At 34.5% G+C, this 22,814-nt stretch overlaps 2 protein-coding genes across 13 annotated transcripts in view; one reads left to right on the forward strand and one right to left on the reverse strand.

The window, feature by feature from the left end:
- The window catches only part of RB1 (RB transcriptional corepressor 1), a 212,614-nt gene that overhangs the window by 50,518 nt on the left and 139,282 nt on the right, over positions 1-22,814 (reverse strand). The gene's annotated exons all lie outside the window — the stretch shown is intronic.
- On the forward strand, positions 1,122-3,311 carry LPAR6 (lysophosphatidic acid receptor 6). Its single transcript, XM_059684631.1, has one exon. It carries the CDS (start codon positions 1,890-1,892, stop codon positions 2,922-2,924), a length of 1,035 nt encoding a protein of 344 aa, XP_059540614.1. The 5' UTR covers positions 1,122-1,889; the 3' UTR covers positions 2,925-3,311.

A 22,814-nucleotide genomic window follows, 5' to 3' on the forward strand; every position in this document is an offset into this window, starting at 1 on the left:
TTTTTTCACACATTTTTAAATTAGCTAAGTAGTTTATAAAGGAAAATAAATTGCTCTTAAATTCCCTAAATTTACTTAATTCATATCAAAAGGAAGAGTTTCAGTTCAAAATGGAACCAAACTAGAAAATAACAACAGTAAAACAGAACTGTATCTAGCCTTTTCTGAAAAATGGTAATTTAAAATAAGAAAAACATGTGTATGTCCAGTAGTTGTGATATCTTCAGTCTTGAGAAAATAACATCTACATTCAACTATCCCCATCACACATATTTTCTTCTTCCAATTTCTTTGGGCTTTAAAAAATGAATAGACTTCAAATATAAATATATAGAGAAACCACTCATAGGAGCTTTTACATGAAGACAAATTTGAATCATATTCCAAAATATAGTTAATGTCATATTAAGAGGGAAAGGGGGGGAGTGGGGGAATGAAATAAAATTCGTTTGAAAAGATACAATTTAATGTGTGCATAAGATTAATACTGCACAAAACAAACATTTTTAAATTTATTCTTTAGTGAAAGTGGTAATTTAAAAATAGAACTAGTGCCCTAAAATATTAATTCAATTTTATAGAAAAGAGTAAAGAATGTTAGAAAATTGTTTACCAAAAACTAAAGACATCTGGGATTGGAGCCATTCACAATCATACCAATTAAATTAAATATTGAGGAACAATTATGGAAAACAGAAGCCAAGAGTGGCAAAACTACTGTTGGTCTCTCAATCAAATCCTTTATACACCCGAAGATTAAATTGCTGTCTTTCCGTCATTATAGTTTTAAAAAATGCTTTATTAAGATATCACTAGCAATTTCAATTAAAATACTCATATATATTTTATTTCTAAAAAAAAAAATAGTCATATTCCTAAACACAAAAGCAAATAAGAGAAACAAGCTTAATACTGATTTTCTCTCTCTTTCAATTATTACTACCAGAAGAAAGAATAAAAGGAAAGAAAAGAAAGAAAACCCGAGAGGCTGTCATCCTAGAAGGCATTTCCGCATAAAAAGAGTTAACAACCAGACGATGCAGCTAAACAGTGACAAGCCTCCCAGGTATATCCTCAGCAGACACGTTTCCAGATTAAAGAGCTGCAAACAAACTGGGCTGAAACCTCTCTTTGTCCAAGCCCAGCCTCTTCCTCCTGTGATGTCATATTACAAATCTAGCAAGCCTTTATTTTTCACTTCAGAGAAAGTCCATCACACAATACAGCTGGCAACAGAGAAAAAGACCTCGTTCAGCAAGAGCGAACACGCTTAGGAATTTATTTCGGAGCATTTAAAAGACTCTTCTACTTACCACCACTTGGGATCCACTACCGGAATAACAAAAAGGAAAACTTCATTTTAAAAAGACAAGAAGTAAATGAGACCAAATTGTGAATGTTTAAGTCTCTGAAAGTCTGCATTGAAAAGCAAAATAAAATTGCTAACTTTAGCTTAAACATTCTGGAGCACAAAGAAACCTGAATTTTGGAATATCATCCAGACTACTGAAATACAAGTTTACCGGACAAGTAGACTTATTTCATCTTAGAACACGGCGTTTCTTTACCATCTACAATCCAATGGATTGGCTTCACTAACTGCATTTTTTAAAGGTTGCTCATCGGTTAACAAGCCCTGGATTCAAAGATTTTTTGGATGCTAGAAAATGAGACTATTTTCCTGTTGAGGAACCAAGTGCAAGCTTTACAGCAACAAATTTCATGTTTCTTTTGGAGATTCTGGAGAGAAAGGAAATATTTGTAAGACCACCCAAAGATCCGAAGAATTTGCAAATACACTGGGGGTTTTTTAAGTGGTCAAAATCTGAATACCAAAGGAGCCTGCTGCCTTAAGGACTTCAACACAGTAAGCTGACCGTGCCTTTAGAATGGTAAGCAGTAACAGCTCCCAATGCTCCTATGATGACTCCTTTAAGTACACTTTGTATGGGTGCATGTTTAGTATGGTGTTTGTGCTTGGGTTAATATCCAACTGTGTTGCCATATACATTTTCATTTGTACCCTCAAAGTGCGAAATGAAACTACAACGTACATGATTAACTTGGCAATGTCAGACTTGCTTTTCGTTTTTACTCTACCCTTCAGGATTTTTTACTTTGCAACACGGAATTGGCCATTTGGAGATTTACTTTGTAAAATTTCAGTGATGCTGTTTTATACCAACATGTATGGAAGCATTCTGTTCTTAACTTGCATTAGTGTAGATCGATTTCTGGCAATTGTTTACCCATTTAAGTCAAAGACCCTAAGAACCAAACGAAATGCAAAAATCGTTTGCATTGCTGTGTGGTTAACTGTGATGGGAGGAAGTGCACCAGCAGTTTTTTTTCAGTCTACCCACTCTCGGGGTAATAATACCTCAGAAGCCTGCTTTGAAAATTTTCCTGATGACACATGGAAAACTTATCTCTCGCGGATTGTAATTTTCATTGAAATAGTTGGATTCTTTATTCCTCTAATTTTAAATGTAACTTGTTCTAGTATGGTGCTAAGAACTTTAAATAAACCTATTACCCTAAGTAGAAGTAAAATAAACAAAACTAAAGTTTTAAGAATGATTTTTGTACATTTGGTCATATTTTGTTTCTGTTTTGTGCCTTATAATATTAACCTTATTTTATATTCTCTTATGAGAACACAGATATTTGTTAACTGCTCAGTAGTGACAGCAGTAAGGACCATGTACCCAATCACTCTCTGCATTGCTGTTTCAAACTGCTGCTTTGACCCAATAGTTTACTACTTCACGTCAGACACAATTCAGAATTCTATAAAAATGAAAAACTGGTCTGCTAGGAGAAATGACTCAAGATGGTCGGAAGTTCAAGGCACAGAAAACTTTATTCATCATAACCTAGAAGCCTTAAAAACTAAGATATTTGACAGTGAATCTACAATATAAGCTGCCTGGAATAAAACCAATGGAACTTCACTGGGACAGAACCTCCAAGTTCCTTCAACTGTGAAAAGTTTTCTTGAACGATTCTTTCTTCACCTCAAAAAGAAAATGAGCATGTGGACATTTTAAAGTTTTTAGTATTAAAAAAAAGTTGTATTCAAGGTGATAAGCATTAAAATGTATTCTATTCTTGTATACACTCCAATTTATTTTTCTTAGCCATTTTTGATTTGTACCTTCCTCTTCATTAAAAAAAATCCCTTAAAAAGTTGTTCAAAGTCTAAAAGTGATTATGATTTAAATCATGTGGTGAGCATCTGTACTGTCTTTGAAGTTTTTAGTAATTTTATACTAAGTGATTTACAAATATTAAATGTTTTGTTTAAGTGATATTTTATTCAACATATATCTAATTTGTTTCATCTGAATTGAAACTACTTATCATACTTATACTATAATAACATAAATGAGAACAGAGGGTAATTTAAAATAATAAGTGTTTTTGGAGTATTTTTCCAAAAAGTAGCTAAAAATGACTTCTGTAGAATAATAGATACTATTTGAGGATCTTGAGCTGTTACACTTAAAGATAACATTAAGGATTTTGTATTTGCATACAATTCATAAAAACCAGATGCTATCTAACTATGAAGTACAGCATGCTTTAAAATTACTATTTGATCCATTTTCTTGCTTTACTGGCACCCAATTTCAAAATGTTATATGCCACAAAAATTGAGGAGAAAACTAATTAAATGTTATTTTGCTAAATAAATGTTTAAAAAATAAAATTCTACTGAAGGTATATTTTCAAGGTATATTTATGTCATGCTAAATAACTTGTATTTTAAGTATTTTAGGTTAGTGAAGCACCATAAATAGTAAGATAGTAAAATACAATATTTGGCACTTAAAAAGTAATCAATTTGTGTGTTATTTCCCTTCCATCTTTTGATCAAAGCCAAATAAAGAATAGCTAAAAATATTATTTCAAGTTGCTAAAATGTTACTGTATGTCAAAATAATTCATGAAGGACATAGTTCCTTATATAAAAAGAAGTAAAACTAAAGAGCCAAATAACTAAATATAACTACATTTTCATTTCAGTGAATATAAAAAAGGTATTGCTTTGAGCTATAATTTAGATATGATGCACCAACTACACTGAAACTGTTTCTTTTCCCAACATATCTTTATTTTCAAATTCAAGCAGTTCTCCAAAGTTAACTAAAAATATATATATTTTTATTTGAAAATAGGCACATAATTAATTTCAATTCAACATTTAACCTATCTGATTTTTACATCTTCCTCTTTCAAGAATACAACCTTGGACAAATACTCTTAAGATTTTAACTTGATTTTTTGCTCTTCTCTGGGTTTGTGATGCAATGATTTCAGAGGAATAATAGTCATTTTCTAGAGAAGTAAACTAATTTTCAATGAAATAACGGGGAAGGAAGGGATTTTCTTTAGGGAACCATGGTTTCCTTTAGATTAGGGTGGGAAATATCGGCAAGACAAAGCCCAAGAAATCATTTGGTCTGGCCCTGCCAAGGCCATTAGGGGTGAGTTAATTAAATATTTGACCAAAAATAGCAGGCTAATTTTTAAATTGGTAATTTTGTATGGCCCCTGAATGATGTTATAGATATCCAAATGGCCTTTGGCAGAAAAGTGGTTCCTCACCCTGCTTTAGAAGGAAAACAAATTATTAAACAAACAAACAAAACGGCTAGGGAAGAAATTAAGCATGGTCCTTTATAGCCCAAAAGAAAGGATATATGCTGTAAACATGTTTTCTTTAATTGACTTCAAAGTACCTTTATTTGATATCATGCTTTGGAAAACAAACACATTTAGCACTAAATATAGAGAGTGGGGCAAAAGTAAGTTTACAGTTGTGAGTGCACAAAACAGAGTTTATTCTTATATTATTAGTATTATATTAGTAATTATTGGATTATTTTTCATACATACAACTGTAAACCTATTTTTATCCCAATCTGTATATTTTTGAGTTGAAAAGCAACTAATAACTTACTGATGTGGAAGAAAGAGGTGGTAGTTTGTTAACAGATTTCTCAGAACTTTCCTTAGATTAAAGATCTGTGAGCAAGACAGCAAGATCTCAAAGCATAGCTATTACTTTAAAATGCAAGCCAATTAGCCATGGCCAGGTGACTCAGTTGGTTGGAGCATCATCCCATACACCAAAAGGTTGTGAGTTCAATTCCTGACTAGGCTTGCAAGTTCGATTCTTGGTCAAGGTGCATACAGGAGACAGTCAATAGATGTTTCTTTCCCCTTTTTCCTCCCTCTCTAAAAATCAATCAAAATGTGTCCTCAGGTGATGATTAAAAGAAAACAACAAACAACACAAGCAAAATAGTTATCAGATAGTTGTTATTACTGCACTCAGTGGTGAAATATTTATTGCCCATTTGTCAACAGAAAGACGAATCAAAAGTTTTGTAAGATTCTTCACAAAGAAATACGTAACATAACAAGTATTATTTTTCACATTGAGAACTTCAAATTCTGGGCAAACCTTACCTACAGGGATAGAAGGAGTATTACAGTTATTTTCCTTTGTTAGAGTTGCACTTTAAGGTAAATTATATATTCCTTTCTGTTTCTCCTTTACCCAGAAAACTTATATTAATAAAACTAAGAATTTACTTTTTGTTTCCTTAAAGTGACAGTACCAAGCCCTCCTTCCCCGCAAAAAATGGTGCCCACTGTTTTCAACATTTTTATAAAAGATTATTTAACTAATCTTCCTTTCCACATTAACTCCCTTCAAAGGAATAGAAGATGAGGACATTTCTGAAAAACAGCTTTCCACACCCCTAATGATTAGTTCTGAACATAGAAATTACCTTTTCTGAGAAAATACAAGTAATTAGTTTACCAAAAGAATGTATGAAAATATATGCATTGCACATAATTTATCCAACAGAAAATTTAAAGAAACTGAAGATACTATGTTATCAAGGAGTTTTGACTTTATATTCTACATTCAAAATACTAAAAGCAAATTTGAGGTATAAATCCCAATTATAGGTATTGGTATTTAAAAAAATTAGTCATTCAGTTGAGGAATAGAAAATACAAAATGGAACATTAGCAAACTTGATCTCCCCAACCGAGAAACATTTAATTTATGAAAGGTATGTCGCTAAGAAGAGACAGAAGCAATAGTTTTTTGGTCCTGCAATTCTGGACCTCTGATGAACCAGGTGACCTGATCTTTTGTCAATATATTATGTTACTATTGCCTAGCAGAATCTTTACTACATCCCAACATCCAAACTACTTTAGTGCCTACATGCCAATCTAACCATTTGTCAGAAAAGAAGAAAGATGTGACCTAGTGTGGTTGTTTATTCAGTTGTGAATTTTTATATAGAAAATTTTATAAACAGTGCTTATTAGTACATGAAGGTAGTCCCTAGGTAAATTGTTTTTTAAAAAGCTCTTTTCATCAGCTGGCTTGAGAACAAGTTTATCTATTTATAATATGAATTCTAAGAAATAAGTTCCAAGTTAAAAAGGACTAATGGAGAGACCTAATGACACAGAACATATTTAAATCAACCCAAATATTTAATAACCAACAATATTTAATTAGCAAAATTTTCCAGAGATCAATATATACATAATCCTAAAACCACTAATTCTCAAATTTCTACTTTATCTTTCCTCATCTTTTTTACCTGATGTCTGCTATGCATTTTTGACAATTTTATAAAGTACAAAGAATATCATTTAAATAGGGCAATAGATCAGAATAATAAGAGAATACAAAATTAACTCCAGGCAAACTTCTCTACCAACCCTTTCCCTTTCTTCCCTCTCTCAAAAATATTTACTTCAATAACTGCTTAACAGGGTACAAAAGTATTTCCTTCATCACTCTGTGCAATGGCAGTGGCAAAAACAGAATCCAAAAGACAGGACCCCAGAAGTAGAGACAACTAATGAGTTTAATAATTGGTTTCAAACTCAAAACCTGCTTTACTTTAGAAATTCACTCAAGTAGTTTTTGAAAATAATTAAAGGTTAAGTAAATATTATGAATAAAAGACAAATATGTATAATATACTTACAGCCAAGTTACAGTTAATACCTATAGGGTGAATGTGCAGAGTTCTATTATCTTCCCATCCAAATGGCTTCTGGCAAATTCACCATTTAGAATGGAAAGAGCCTAGAAGTCGCCTGTAACAATGGCCTCACCTTACTTAGGCTGAGGAAACTGAAAAACTAAAAGGGTAAGTAACTTGCACAGGGTCACATAACAAGTTAAAGTAAAGCCAGGGTAAGAACTTGGGTTTTTATGGTTTTAGTTTTATTATTTTTTGACATGTCTATTTCTTTAAAGTGGCAAGGGAGGTACCACATGCAAAGGCCCTGTGAGAGAGAACTTGGTGTACTGAAAGGATTAAAACAGAGCCAAAGTAGCTGGAGATGTAAGGTTGAGATCATTCATGTACTTATAGGCCATGATAAAGCCATGTTAAGATCTGAGTTGTTGTAGAAAGTCCTGAAGGCTTTCAAGTAAAAGCAGAGACATGATCAGGTTTAAAATTGTAAAATGATCCCTCTGATTACAGGGAAGAAATGCATTTGTCTTCAGCAAAAAGTAAAAAAGAACCACAATAAGAGCTATATTTATGCAATTTAAATTAAAAGAGCTGTTCTTATCCTTTATTTTAATTACATCCTTTCTTTCTTATTGGTAATAAGAAATGATAGATGGAAAGGATTTTTTAAAAATTATTTTTTTATTGATTTTTAGAGAGGAAGGAAGAGAGAGAGAGAAACACACATCGACGTGAGAGTGAAAAATCGGTTGGCTGCCTCCTGCACCGCCCCTTCCTGGGATTGAGCCTGCAACCCAGGCATGTGCCCTGACTGGGAATTGAACCAGCAATTTTTTGGTAAAAGGGAGATGCCCATCCAATTGAATGAACTACATTGGCCAGAGCTGGGAAGGATATTTTAATGTCATTACTTAGCACAATTAAGCCAGTAGCCCTTGTGGAGAAACTAATTCCTTCATATATTGCTGGTGGGAATACAAAATGATATTAATCCTTATGACTGGGAATTTGGCAATATCTAACACACACATACACACACACACACACACACACACACACACACACACACACACACTTACCCTTTAACCTAGCATTCTCATTTTTTGGTTTTTACCCTGAACACACACTTTTAATAATATAAAAATACATATGTACAAGGTGCAGCATTATTTGAAATGGTAAAAATTGGAAACTACCCAGATGTCTTGTCTAAGCATAGAATAAATTGTAGTGCATATGCACATTGTACTGCTATCCTATATAATAAAGAGCTAATATGCTAATTAGACCGGACAGCCAAACAACCTTTGGACATCCTTCCAGATGACCTTCTGGATGAAGTCGGGGCTGCCAGGGCTGAGCCCCTTGCATGAATTTCGTGCATCAGGCCTCTAGTGCAACTATAATAAAGAATGAGAAAGCTCTCCAAGAATTGATACGCAGAAAGTATGGTTAAATGAAAAAACAAAGCATAAAAGAACACACGTAGCATGCTAACTTTGTGTAAGAAAAAGACAAAACAAGAAAACATACATATATTTACTCATTTTACAAATAGAAACATAAAATCAATAAACCAAAAAATAAGGTTATAGGGGTGGGAAATGGTGTAGAAGAGATACTGAAAGAAATAACTCTCAACTGAGTGTAAAACTTTGGAAATCATGCTAATGTTGTACATCAGGAATCAGAAAACATTTTCTTTAAGGATCAGATAGTAAATATTTTAGGCCTATAGGATATACCATCCTATTGCAATTTCTTAATTCTGCATTGTAGTACAAAAGCAGCTATGAATAATACATAAACAATGAGTGTGGCTGTGTTCCAATAAAACTACTTATAAAAACAGATGGCTGTGGTCTGTGTGCGCTACCTCCTGTCTTACATAGTCAAAAACTAAAGACAAAATGGTAAGAAATAAAAAATAAATAAAGCCCTACATATGCATCTTTATTAGTGCCTGGAACATAACAGGTCTTGATAATTACCTGCTGAATGAATAAACCTTAAAGTTCTATTAAAAGACTAGAGGCCCAGTGCACAAATTCATGTACCAATGGGGTCCCTCAGCCTGGCCTGTGGGATCAGGCTGAAAACTGTTCTCTGACATCCCCTGAGGGGTTCTGAATTGCGAGAGGGTGAAGGCCAGGCCAAGGGACCCCACCAGTGCACTAACGGGGCCGGGGAGGGACGCAGAAGGTTGGCCAGCTGGGGAGGGACCGCAGGAGGGCTCCAGGGCATGTCCAGCCCATCTCGCTCAGTCCTGATCGGCTGGACCCCAGCAGCAAGTTAACCTACCAGTCGGAGTGTCTGCCCTCTGGTGGTCAGTGCATGTCACAGTGAGCAGTTGAATGGCCTTAACATATCATTAGCATATTACGCTTTGATTGGTTGAAAGAATGATCGGATGACTGGACACTTAGCATATTAGGCTTTAATTATATAGGATGGACATGAGTTCTAGTCAGGGCTTTGCTACAAAGTAATATAGCTTTAGTTAAGTCATTTAACCTTTTTATGTTGACCTCTGCATCTTTAACTATGGGTTTTGAACTAGATATTATGTAAGGTCCATGTCATACCTTATATCCTAGTTTCTCATTCTTGTCAGTTATAATTTTCATCCATTTCTTTCTTTTAGTAACCATTTTTTCACCACTGTTGCCATGTTATATTGGGACTACTCCAATCATTCCTTAACTCGGCCTGCTTCCTACTTTCTTCCCTTCAACCCGTGCAAGACAGCTCAACTAGATTCACCTATTAAATCACCTTTTACTGATTAATGTCCAGTTTTAAAAGCTGTCAGATTATCCAGAACCTGAACCTGAAGGGAAAAGTCCAGTTTCAAAGTTCAAATTTCACCAAAATATTACCCCAACCTACCCAATATTTTGTTTTCTCTTATCTCCCAAACAAGAAACCTCTACTCCAGGATGGTCTATTACTTGTCCTGTGGCCACAACTCTCACTTTCTTGACTCTAGCCAGTGGTTCTCAACCTTCTGGCCCTTTAAATACAGTTCCTCATGTTGTGACCCAACCATAAAGTTATTTTCGTTGCTACTTCATAACTGTAATGTTGCTACTGTTATGAATTGTAATGTAAATATCTGATATGTAGGATGGTCTTAGGTGACCCCTGTGAAAGGGTCGTTCGACTGCCAAAGGGGTCGCAACCCACAGGTTGAGAACCGCTGCTCTAGACATTTAGGTACATAATATACTACTCACACTACTCACCCCTCTCCCTATCCCAGTCAACAAAGCTCACTTTCCTCCTCTTCCCTTTTCATCATACAAGACCCAGTTCAACTCCTAAACAAAACCTTTGATAACACTGTCTGTGTTACTTATTGTTCTTTAACGCCTTTGTTAGTTTTTTGTTTGTTTGTTTTGTTTGTTTTATTTTTTTGCCTGGGCTATGTTTTATCTTCCTTACTAGATATCTGAAGCTCCTTGAAGAAATGGATTATGTTTTGTATTTATTTGTGTTCTCTACAGCACCTAACATACCTATAGAATTGAAATAGAGGGCATAAAGATTGGCAGGAAGGAGCTTAGAGTTAAAAGCAAATTATATATTACTTTCCTGCCAGAAAAAGATTAATTTTAAATAACTAATATCTATTTACTTATAGAGTATCTACTCTGGGTCTTTATCAATGTAGTTTAATAAATGTCCTATACCTACACACAGAGTTTACCTTTTGTATTACCAAACCTATGGTTCTTTTAATTATTCCAAAGCCCAAAGTTAAAAGGCAAATTTTCTTTTACCAATATTACTCTTGTACAAGAATTCAATTACTATAGTCATCACCATAACTTATTACTTGATTTATTAATTTTAAACTATATCTGTTGAATCCCCACCATTTAGACGAGGTGATACGTTGTTAAAAGAAACCACTTTGTTCTTGAAGACCTTTATGGAATTGACTCTCTTTTGGAACAATTATTTTCTAGGCCTGATGAATCCTAGGATTTTTCCCATTTTTTTCTCTTGGTACTCCTTTGACAGTTTCACTCTTTTTTTTTTTAGATTCTGTGATATCTCCTCTCTTGGGTTTCTTTTTTATTTTGCAAAAGCATATCCTCTAGTTATTCTATTTCAAAAAGGGCAGTCAAGAGATAAACTTTCTTGGTCCTTGCATGCTGGAAAATTGTTTCATTTTACCTTCATGTTGACAGTGTGGGTCAGATAAATAATTCTAGATAAAAACTGATGCTGATCTGGATCTTATTTCCCTGAAAATAACTTTCTTGTTCTCTCTAAAAGATGTTAATTTTCTCATTACCTTTGAAATTTTAAAAATATATATATATATATATTTTATTGATTTTTTACAGAGAGGAAGGGAGAAGTATAGAGAGTTAGAAACATTGATGAGAGAGAAACATCAATCAGCTGCCTCCTGCACACCTCCTATTGGGGATGTGCCTGCAACCAAGGTACATGCCCTTGACCGGAATCAAACCTGGGACCTTTCAGTCTGCAGGCTGATGCTTTATCCACTGAGCCAAACCGGTTAGGGCACCTTTGGAATTTTGAATTCTCACCAAGATGTATCCATTCATTCATCTTGCTTGGTATTATGGTCCTGGCTTTCAATAGCTTTGAAAATTTTTCTCCTGATATGTTTTTTAATCATTATTTTCTCTCCTCCATTTTTTCTGGTCCTTCTTTTGAGGATGAATAAATATTGAAATGAGGTGTCCCAAAATACCAAAATAAGGGCAATAAACTTAGCAGTGCAATGGTCTGTGGCATTTCCTTCTTAAGCAGAATTACCTTTTTTTCTCCCTTTTTCTTCAAGTCTGTGATAGAAATCTGGATTTTCTTAATTTCTATTCTGCTTCTTTTGCAGGCACAGCACAAAGCCATAGCCCTGTGTGCACATACGCAAAAGCTGGATTGGAGCCAGGCATATATTTGCACTGCACAAGAACACAAGGCTTCAGCCTAAACTCTGTATACCAAGCCTAGGGCACGTGTCCAGAGGGGCATCTTTTTCAAATTCATTAGTATGGAAGGAGACATATTTTCCGAATTCTTATAGGCTGGCACAGTGATAAGTGGGGGACTGGCCCAGGTGTTTCATGCACCAATATATCTCAAATCTACAATTCTCAAATGTAGGTGCCAGATTAGCATATCAGAATCACCTGGACAAATGCTGGAAATGCACATTTTAGGCTCTCCCCCAGAAAGTTCAGGATTGGCCCCAGAAGTTTTAACAAGGCCTCCAAGTGCTTTTGATAAATGCTAAAGTTTGAGAGCCACTGGCACTTTAGAGAACTCTCCTGATTACTGCACTACTCTCTGTACCTGCTACTTTGGCCTTGGAGACTGTCTCCCACTTCCACGAGAGCCCTTTCCTGCGTGTGTTCAGAGCTGTAGTTTTCTTTACTTCGCTGTATCCATCAATAGACTCCTCATTTCTTTTTTATTCTCAAAACTGAATCAATCCCTCAAATTCCCTCCATAGTTTTACCACTTCAGAGTCTCAGTACTGCTGGATTTCAATCCATGTGTTGTTGTTTTTTCTTTTCTATAACTTTCCTAGAGGTTTAGGGAAGGAAAATAGGTAAAGGTATGTAGTCACTTTACTATTCTCAACCAGAAATACTCTATATTTTAAAGCAACTGCACATCTAAGTTACATAAAAAAATTATAATACATAAACCTTTTACTGATCTTAAAAAATAGCAGGCCTTTTCATCAAAACAAAGCAAATCCCAGACAGAAGGAAAACACACACACACAAAAAACAACAACAAAGGAAATCCTTATATTATGAACATAACCTTAAAGTTAGTTCTCTTTAAAAAAAAATGGCGGTCAGCACACATCTAACTCTGGGTAGGTCAAACTCCTGCCCGTGGGGACAATTTGGATATTAGCCTTTCTTATATAGGATATTACTTAAAACATTGCACTAAAAAATTATACCTTTTGGCCTACGTGCCCCATACGTAATTTTAAAATGGCTAGGCAAAAATTGCTATACTTTGTGTTGTGGTCCTATAAGACTTAGTTAGACCTAAACACATGTAATTCAATAATCTTAGCTACTCAAGGGGGAAAAAATGGGCATGTATTAAAAAATAGAAAAGGACATGTATAAGTAGTTTGTCTAGAAGAGATTATAGAGTTGTTACTAGACAAATAATTACAAAAGTCAGAGATATCATTTTTTCACTATCATGGCAATTTTTACCCATCTCCATCCATCCAGGCCATTTATTCTTCACTTGCAACTGAACTATAGAAAAGTCTACTTTTAGAAGACCTTGTTTAAATATGTGAGTTAGACCCTGGTCTAAAAGTACATAGTGTTAATAAAAGTATCCAATATGTCTATTACAGGGATAATGCAAAAGTTTGTATTTTTCAAGAACAGTTTATATTTTAAAGAGTTTGGTTTTGGATTAGGAACCCCAATTTTCATTTTTATTTATGACTCAATAATTAGTAACAGATAAGTCATTTTATTTTCCCAAATTCTCATTTTAATGTTTAAAAGAAAAAACTGAAATGACAAAATAATAAAACCCAGTATTACTTACAAAGTAAACAAAAAACCTTTTAGACAGTTAAATTATCTTAGACATGGAAAGATTAAGTACAATGACCAGATATTAATAAAAATAAGTACTTATTATTTTTAATCAAGATAAAAATGACCAGATATTAAACTCCAAAAAATGAACTTAAAAGAGAGCAAGACAGATTTATGTTAGTCTCTGAAGGATTCTTTAAAAGTATAATCAAAATCTTAAAGGGAAATTATATTTACTGAACGTAAGAAACACTGAAACTTACCAAAAATAGAAAAGATTTCTTTAAAAGAGAAACAAATCCAGCTGTTTCCTATTCTACATTTCCTTATCATATTCTAAATCTAGCACTTACAGGAAGACACCAAAAATGCTTTTGATATTTGGTCATTTCTGGCAAAGTGGAAAATATTAAGAACCAGTAAGTAAATTGATAAAAACACATAACATTCACGTGTATTTTAAAACTAGGTTGTGACAGTTCAGAGATTTAAAAAGCCATAAATATTTGTAAAAAATAAATGTAAAAAAAAGTTGGTTCTATGTTATAATTAAAGAAAATGAGCTTAGATGATTTAAAAATAATTGCACTAGAGTGGTTCTAAAAATTTTACTAAACTTACTAAATAACAGCTTCTTATTTTGCTGCAGAAATTTTAAAAACTACATTAATCAGAATAGATATTTCATAAGATACTTCTGTTATAAATCCAGGTTCAAGAAGCCTTTCTCATTATCACAGTTATGATATGACCATAAGTTTAGAGACTGGAATTTCTAAGACTAATTCAAGTAATTATCTAAAATGATGATCTTGTAGAACACCTTCTGAACCAGAGTCACAAGTGCTTCCATTCCCACTGGTTATGTACAAAGGATATATCCGAGCTATTCTTCCATAATCGCTATCTCCCTTATTTTTGTACTTGAATAATGAATACACACTTACCTGGGGTAATAACTGAGATGATTCATAAAGCAAATTCCAACTACAGTGGAACAGCGAACACTGCCCACTGGCGTTCAGTGACACCTTTTATTTTGTGAAACTTTTCCATTTTGAGGAAGAAATGTGAGAGGGGCATCTCAGGAAAAGAAAAAAAGTTCTACATTCTTATAGTAAGCTGGGTAAACAGATCCAATACCATTTAAGTGTATTCTCACTTCTCTTTTCTTAAGAAATCTCTGTACAGTAGAGGGAAAGGGATGAAGTGAAGGGAACTAACAATTGAGATGTTTCTAAAATGTACCATTCTCATAAATGTTCGTTTATTCCTTACAACTCTGGAAAGTATTATTATCCTCATTTTTACAGACAAAACCTGAGATAGAGAGACATAACTTGTTCATATTTATACCTTTGAACCTCAGCTTTCCTTATCTTTAAAATAGAGTTAGCAATGTTTACTTCTGTGAAGATTAAATGAGACCTGGTGACTCCAAAGCCCAGGCTCCTTCTGCCACAGCACAGTGACATAAAGAGAAAGATACAAACACAGAGAAAACATGAATAAAGAAACTAATCACAACAGTGCATATACCCAACAGTAAACTAATAAACACCCCAAGAGGCAGCACAAAGGTTAAGGGTAGTCTCTAGATAGCCTGAGTTAAAATTCTGGCTTTGCCATCAACTTAGCTTTGTGAACAAGGGAAACTTTCTGAATTTCTTGGTGCCTCAGTTTTATCTGTGAAATGGTGATAATGATAGCATAGATTTCACAGGGTTGTGTAAAGTAAGTAAGTTAACCCATTTCAGCACTTTTAAAGTAAGTTAACCCATTTCAGCCAACGCTCTATCCACTGAGCCAAACCGGTTAGGGCATGTGTTTTTTCTTATAGAAGAATTTAGCTGCCTATAACAGTGCCTATAACAGCACACCTGCAAAAATATTAATTATTATGATTTCTACATTGAAATGTCATATGCATAATCAAGAGTCATTCTTATGCTGGTCTGTATGGTGACCAGGAAGGATTCCAAGCAGGAACCAGTGATAGCTTTTACAAGCATTGCTTCCTAAAGCAAGTTTCTATGAGCTACTAAGGGACATTTCTGAGTTGGATTTTTTCACCATTCCTGAATGTCTTTAGTCCCTGTGCAAATTCATGAACAAGGAAAATGTATAGTATGGACAAAGGGAATGCGGTTAGGAGACATGAATGGACAAGTCATAAATACTTCTCCTCCACAGTGAACTCTAGCAATTTCTCATGTGTCAGAATGTTTTAAAGATTAAAGAAGGATCCAGTCGCGCAATCGGTTAGCGCGCGGTACTTATAAGATTAAAGAAGGAGAAAAATGCTTAAACAAAAGAATATACTGAGGAATCACATGGGGTTCAAGACAAGAAGGCACAGAAGCAAAGGTTTAGAACTCAGAAAGATTTTATGTTTAAAACCATAAATAGATCTGGATGAAGAACTCAACCTCATGTAACTAGTTAATACAAGACTTGCATTAATTCATAATGACTATCTCAGTTTCTTTGGGTTTTCTGTTTGTTTTTTAACATACGAGGAACTACATAAAAATCACTATTGCTTCATTGATCCTTAATTATTTTGAAGTTACAGTTATCTTATTAAATTGAGCTTATATTCTTAGTCCTTTAAAAAGCAATTATCTCTTCACATTTCAGCGAATATTTCTGTAAGCTAAGTTCTTATCCTTATTTTATTGTTTGTACTTTTCTGCATACCTATATTTTTAATTCTAAATTAGTAGAACACAAGGTCACTATCAAACATTTTATTTCTAAGATATTGCCTTCCTTTATTTTCACTTCTCGGGCTTTATGTGTTTTTTTTCTTTTTTCTTTATTTGTTTTTTTAAAAATATATTTTATTAATTTTTTACAGAGAGGAAGGGAGAGGGATAGAGAGTTAGAAAGATCGATGAGAGAGAAAAATCGATCAGCTGCCTCCTACACACCTCCTACTGGGGATGTGCCTGCACTCAAGGTACATGCCCTTGACTGGAATCCAACCCAGGAACCCCCAGTCTGCAAGCCAACGCTCTATCCACTAAGCCAAACTGGTTAGGGCATGTGTTTTTTCTTATAGACGAATTTAGCTGGAATCTTTCATTAAAAACTGAGAGAAAGCTCAGTTCTAACATTTCAGTTTATGGAAAGAGACTCGTTTTCCATTTCATCTCATTCTCATGTCTCCCTTCAATCTCCTTGAAAGATGATCCAAATACCCAATTTCATCAACCCTAAATATTATATATTCTAAAAATACTTATGTTAAAATCTTACTTCTGAAAGTTGTATAAATGAACTACATATGCACATTAGCACTTCCATTTAAAATACAGTTTGCTCTTTTTCTATAAAGTATTCTTTTAATCTTTTCTTCTTGAGAAATACATTATACCAGTAGAGTTAGTGCACTGCAAAAAGGAGCTGGTTAATAAATGGTACTTGTTCCCCTTCCTATCATTAATTAGCTCTTAGGCAAAATACTTACCTTGCTACTCAAGATAAAAAATGCATATATATTTTTTCATTTAGAATAAAATCAACTTACTATTTATGTTGTTGTCTTTTTTAAAAAATATATTTTATTGATTTTTTACAGAGAGGAAGGGAGAGATATAGAGAGTTAGAAACATCGATGAGAGAGAAACATCGATCAGCTGCCTCCTGCACATCTCCCACTGGGGATATGCCCGCAACCCAGGTACATGCCCTTGACCGGAATCGAACCTGGGACCTTTCAGTCCGCAGGCCGACGCTCTATCCACTGAGCCAAACCGGTTTCGGCTATATTGTTGTCTTGTCTTTTATACCGTCCCCAATGCTTTACTAGATGTTATAGTGGTGATAAAAACAGTGTGAATGGCTTAACAGAAATAAGGTGATACAATGACAGGAGTACTTTATAGGTATTTTGTATTTCTCTTTTCTCATACGCAAAACTGGAATCATATCTATACCTTCTACTTTGCAGAGTTAGTGTAAAAGGCCAATAGAGTATTTCATATTAAAGCCCCATAATGTAAGGGCTTTACAATCACCCAGAAACTGACTACTCTAAAGAGTGGTCCACAGGCTAGCACTCTGAGACTCATCTGGGCACTTGTTAGAAATGCTGAATCTCAAGCCACAACCTAGAACAGGGGTGGGTAACCCCTGGCACGCGTGCCAAACATGGCATGCCAGTAACTTTTTTTTAAAATATATTTTATTGATTTTTTACTGAGAGGAAAGGAGAGTGATAGAGAGCCAGAAACATCGATGAGAGAGAAACATCAATCAACTGCCTCCTGCATGCCCCCCACTGGGGATGTGCCTGCAACCAAGGTACATGCCCTTGACTGGAATCGAACCCGGGACCCTTGAGTCCGCAGGCCGATGCTCTTTCCACTGAGCCAAACTGGTTCTGGCATGCCAGTAACTTTTGACGGCACGTGAAACCCTCTCTTATAATCTTCCATTTATAATTTTTGTGAACATTTGAATGACTTCAATGTTAAATTACAAGGAACTGGCAAGACACTTGATATTATGTTTGGTTACATAAAGGCTTTTGAAAAGAAACTGGAAGTCTTTAAGAGGGATGTGGATGGTTAGAGATTTAGGTATTTCCCAAACCTCAAGAGGCACATCAAAGACCTCCCAAAAGATGACAGAACAGACTGTCAAAGCCTTCAAAAGCTGTTTTTAAACATCATCAAGTCAACTATTGAGCAGTTCTTCTCAAGATCTGCGAAATTCAGAGAACTGGAAGAGACAGCAAAATTCAGGAGGTTTCCAGACAACATGAAACTGGAGGAACTAAACTTACAAATGTTTTCATGGATAGACATGGCTGGCTTTGAAATGCAGTTGATTGAATTTCAGAGTAGCTCAATTTGGAAGCAGAAATTTATTGACCTTAGAGTTGACTTGGAAAACATTGAAAAAAAGCGATTAGCGACAGGAGTACCAGAGAAAAGTGTCGAAAACGAACTATTAAGGACTTGGAATGCCATTCCAGAAAATTTTTTCTGTTTAATAAACTTTGCAACAGCATTACTCTCCATGTTTTCATCCACATACGCTTGTGAATCTTTGTTCTCAGTGATGAATTTTGTTAAGTCTCCTAATAGGAGTAGCCTGACGGATGAAAGTAGTAGCTCGTGCATATTTCTGAAGGTCACGAAATATAAACCTGATGTAAAATCTCTGTCATCACTGATGCAGCAGCAAAAGTCCCACTGATAATATCAAACGGAGTAATAAAGTTTTCTGTCAGAGTATCAGTGTACATGTATACATTAAAAAATAAATGTATTTTCCATCATCATATACTGTGTTTTTGTCGCTCGAATGAATTTTATTATTTCTTCAAGGTTCTTCACATACGTACACCTTCAGAGATATCAAGTAGACGTAACATGTTCTCAAAAAATTAGGGTTGGCACGTAGAAGAATTTTGAGTCAGAGATTTTGCTGGTTTTGGCACACACTCACAAAATGGTTGCTCACCCCTGACCTAGAGCTACTTGATAAAAATCTGTATATTTTTAATATACATATATTTTATTGATTTCAGAGGGATAGATTTTTTAAATAATAAAATAAATCTAAGAGACATGATAAAGTTTTTTTGTTGCTGTTGTTTGTTTTTTAATTACAAAACTCTGTACCTAAGTATAGAGAAAAAGGTGGGGTGAAATGCTCAGTATTCAATCCTGGGTGACTTGAAAGTAATGTAAAAATATACATATTGGGTAGCAAAGTTGTATTTAGAACAAAATAAAATAATTTCAGTTTTGAATGGTGAAATCAAGTCTCCTAAATCACTTGAGAAGGTACTAGTTAACTGAGAGTTAAAGGCAAGAAATTAGAAGCATATTGGTCAGAGGAGGAAAGGTTAAAGTCTTACCTATATTTTCAAAAAGAATCAAATTTTAAAAAATTAAAATGTTTCCTCTTGTTGGCAAAAAGTAAATATATGGTTGTTTTATATAACTCATGACGGGCTTTTAAAAACCCAACATAAGCCCTAGCCAGTTTGGCTCAGTGGATAGAGCATAGGCCTGTGGACTGAAGGGTTCCAGGTTCGATTCTGGCCAAGGACACATGCCTGTGTTGCGGGCTTGATCCCCAGTGGGGGGAGTGCAGGAGGCAGTTGGTCAATGATTCTCTCTCATCATTGATGTTTCTCTCTCTCTCTCTCTCTCTCTCTCTCTCTCTCTCTCTCTCTCTCTCTCTCTTCCTTTCTCTCTGAAATCAATAAAGAAATATATTTTAAAAATAAATAAATAAAAACCCAACATAAAACATTTTTCATTATAGAAGCATAGTTGTATAAGCATAATATATAGCATATTACTTCATTGCACTTACCCAGATTTTGAAAAAGTGTTAAATATGGCTTAATCATTACCTTATACTTCACCCACCTTCCTGAAACACAGCTCTTAGTAATATGTAACATTCTTTAAAAACAATTGTCTAATGGTAAATACTAAAACCTTTGTGCAAAGTGCACCAGAGGTTAATGATCCACCACACAAATATACAACAGATATCCTTTGGGGCTTTTTCAAAGCTACAGACTTTTCTCCCTATTGTGTTCACTTCCTGTCAAGTTTGACCTTTCAAAAGAACACCAAAGAAGCTTAAAATATTTTTTATGAGTTTGTAAAAAAAAACAAAAAGTTATTCATTATAACTGTAGTGATGTATAAAACAGGTCTTCATTTAAAATTTGGAAAAATAATTTTAAAAAATATTTTTAATCTTTTCTTATATAAAAGTGCTTTGGCCAAGTATTTGTGTAACTGAATGAAGAAACTTGCTAACGTTTGGTGACTAGAGAAAAATAGTATGACAGAATCCAATTTAATGAGTCAGATATATTTGACAACATTTAAAGGAGAGTCAACTTTCTTATGACTTATTAAAACTTAATACAAGAAAATAATTAATAACTAGTACTTCCAGCTATGCTTTTCATATAGTAAGTAGCCCTCTGAAACAGTATCATTCAGAAGATAGAATGCATTTAATATAGGAAGACAGAAATGATACCCTAAATATTCTTTAAGTACACATATTTATAAATACTTTATGAATCATTAAATACTACATATAACTCTTCCAGCCACGATGAAGGGGCAGAGACTAATTTGTGTTAAACAACTACAAAATCAGACAATATACATGAAACAACAGTTTTCAGACACTGAACAATAGGCAACATAGGACAGTAATCCCTGAGAGAAAAAAAACAAATGGTAAACCCCCACTATCTGGAGTTCCCAGGCTACAATGCAAAAAGGACAAACTGAAATAGAGCTTAATGGTCTCCCTGGTTGAGGAAACAGAGTTGAGAATTCAAGGAAGCCAAGACAGCTAAAATTAGCTGGATAGACTACCAAACAGGTAAGATTTAAATAGAGAGAGGTGAAAAGAGAGAGCTGCAGGGTTTTGCAGAGGGTTACTCTTAAGTCTTCAGCTGAATACAGATCAATGCCTTCATATGAGGAAACTACCCAAAGCCAGGGAAAGAGCCATTGGAAGAAGCAGAACCATTGGAGGAGCTGACACAGGGCCAGGAAGAGTTCTGATTTCCACCAGCCAGAGTGGAAAACCTTGTAATGTATGGGACATCAGGAAGAGTACTCAGAAGAACACTGCCTCAATAGTGGGGAAAAATTAGTCACAGATTAAAGAGTGCTCTGGCTTTATCTAAAAACACCACCAACAAAAGCCTTAAAAGAATCACACTATTTCTAAGTGACTAAATTGTGTACCAAGACACAGCTCAAGAATAGTGAAAGGAATATGAAACTATCTAGGAACCAATAAGGTAAAATTCACAATGTCTGGCAGGCAAAAGAGCATAAAAAATAACACCCTAAAAAAGGAGAAATATCAGTCAGTAGAAACAAACTTAAAAAGACATAGATGTTAGAATTAGTAGATAGGGATTTCAAAACAGTTATTATTGGCTATGTTCTATATGTTCAAGAAGGTAAAGGAAAGCACAAACATGTTAGAGACATGGAAGAAATACAAGACTCAAACTTTTAGAGATAAAAACATAGTGTCTAAGATTAAAAATACAGTAATATAAGATTACACATTTTAGAAGAAAAAAATAGTGTCCAGCTGGTGTGGCTCAGTGGTTGAGTGTCGACTTACGAACTGGGAGGTCACAGTTTGATTCCTAGTTAGGGCACATGCTCAGGTTGTGGGCTCGATCCCCATTGCGGAGCATACAGAAGGCAACCAATAAATAATTCTCTCTCATCATTGATATTTCTATGTCTCTCTCCCTCTCCCTTCCTCTCTGAAATCAATAAAAATGTTAAAATTTTTTCAAAAAGAAAAAATTAGTGAACTTGAAAACTTAGATATGTAAACTATCCAAAATGAAACAAAGGAAATTAACATATGGAGTAAAAAAAAAGAACACAGTATCTGTGAGCTACAGGACAACTTCAAGTGATCTAATTCATGTATGATTGGAATCCCTGAAGGAAGGTGTGGATGGAGTCAACAAAAATATTTTAAGAAAATAATAGTCAAAATTTCCAAATTTGATGTAATCTAAAAGCCCACATAATGAAAAGAGCTCTAAGCAAAAGAAACCTGAAGAAAACTAAACCAAGACATATCATAATCAAACTGCCTTAAACCAGTGAGAAAGAGAATATAATAAAGGCAGGAAGAAAGTAAAGTCCCATTACCTACAGAAAAATTAATAAAAAGCAGATTTCATCAGAAACAATGCAAGCAGAAAACAGTAGAGCAACATTTTTTAAGAAAGAAAAAACCTGTCAACCTAAAATTCTATATTCAGCAAAATATCTTTCAAAAACAGAAGTGATGTAAAGATGATATTTGGACATTAAACAACTGAAAACATTTATCACAGAAAACAATACATACCAGATGGAAATTGGATCTACATAAGGGATGGAGAGCACTTGAATGGTAAATATGTGGGTAACTAAAAATACTTCTTTTACCCTCTTTTGAAAGGTAACTGATGTTTTAAAGCAAAAGTAACGTATTGTAGGGCTTATAACATAGGTTGAGATAAAACATGACACAAAGGTTGTGACATCACAAAGGTTGGGAAAAGGGAAATGGAAATATACTCTTCCAAGGTTCTTATAATATACTAGAGGCCCGGGGCACAAAAATTTGTGCACTCGGGGGGGGAGAGGGGGTCCCTCAGCCTGGCCAGTGCCCTCTTACAATCTGGGAC

The sequence above is a fragment of the Myotis daubentonii genome, chromosome 2, assembly GCF_963259705.1.
Source record: "Myotis daubentonii chromosome 2, mMyoDau2.1, whole genome shotgun sequence".
In the NCBI taxonomy this organism is placed as follows: Eukaryota; Metazoa; Chordata; class Mammalia; order Chiroptera; family Vespertilionidae; genus Myotis; species Myotis daubentonii.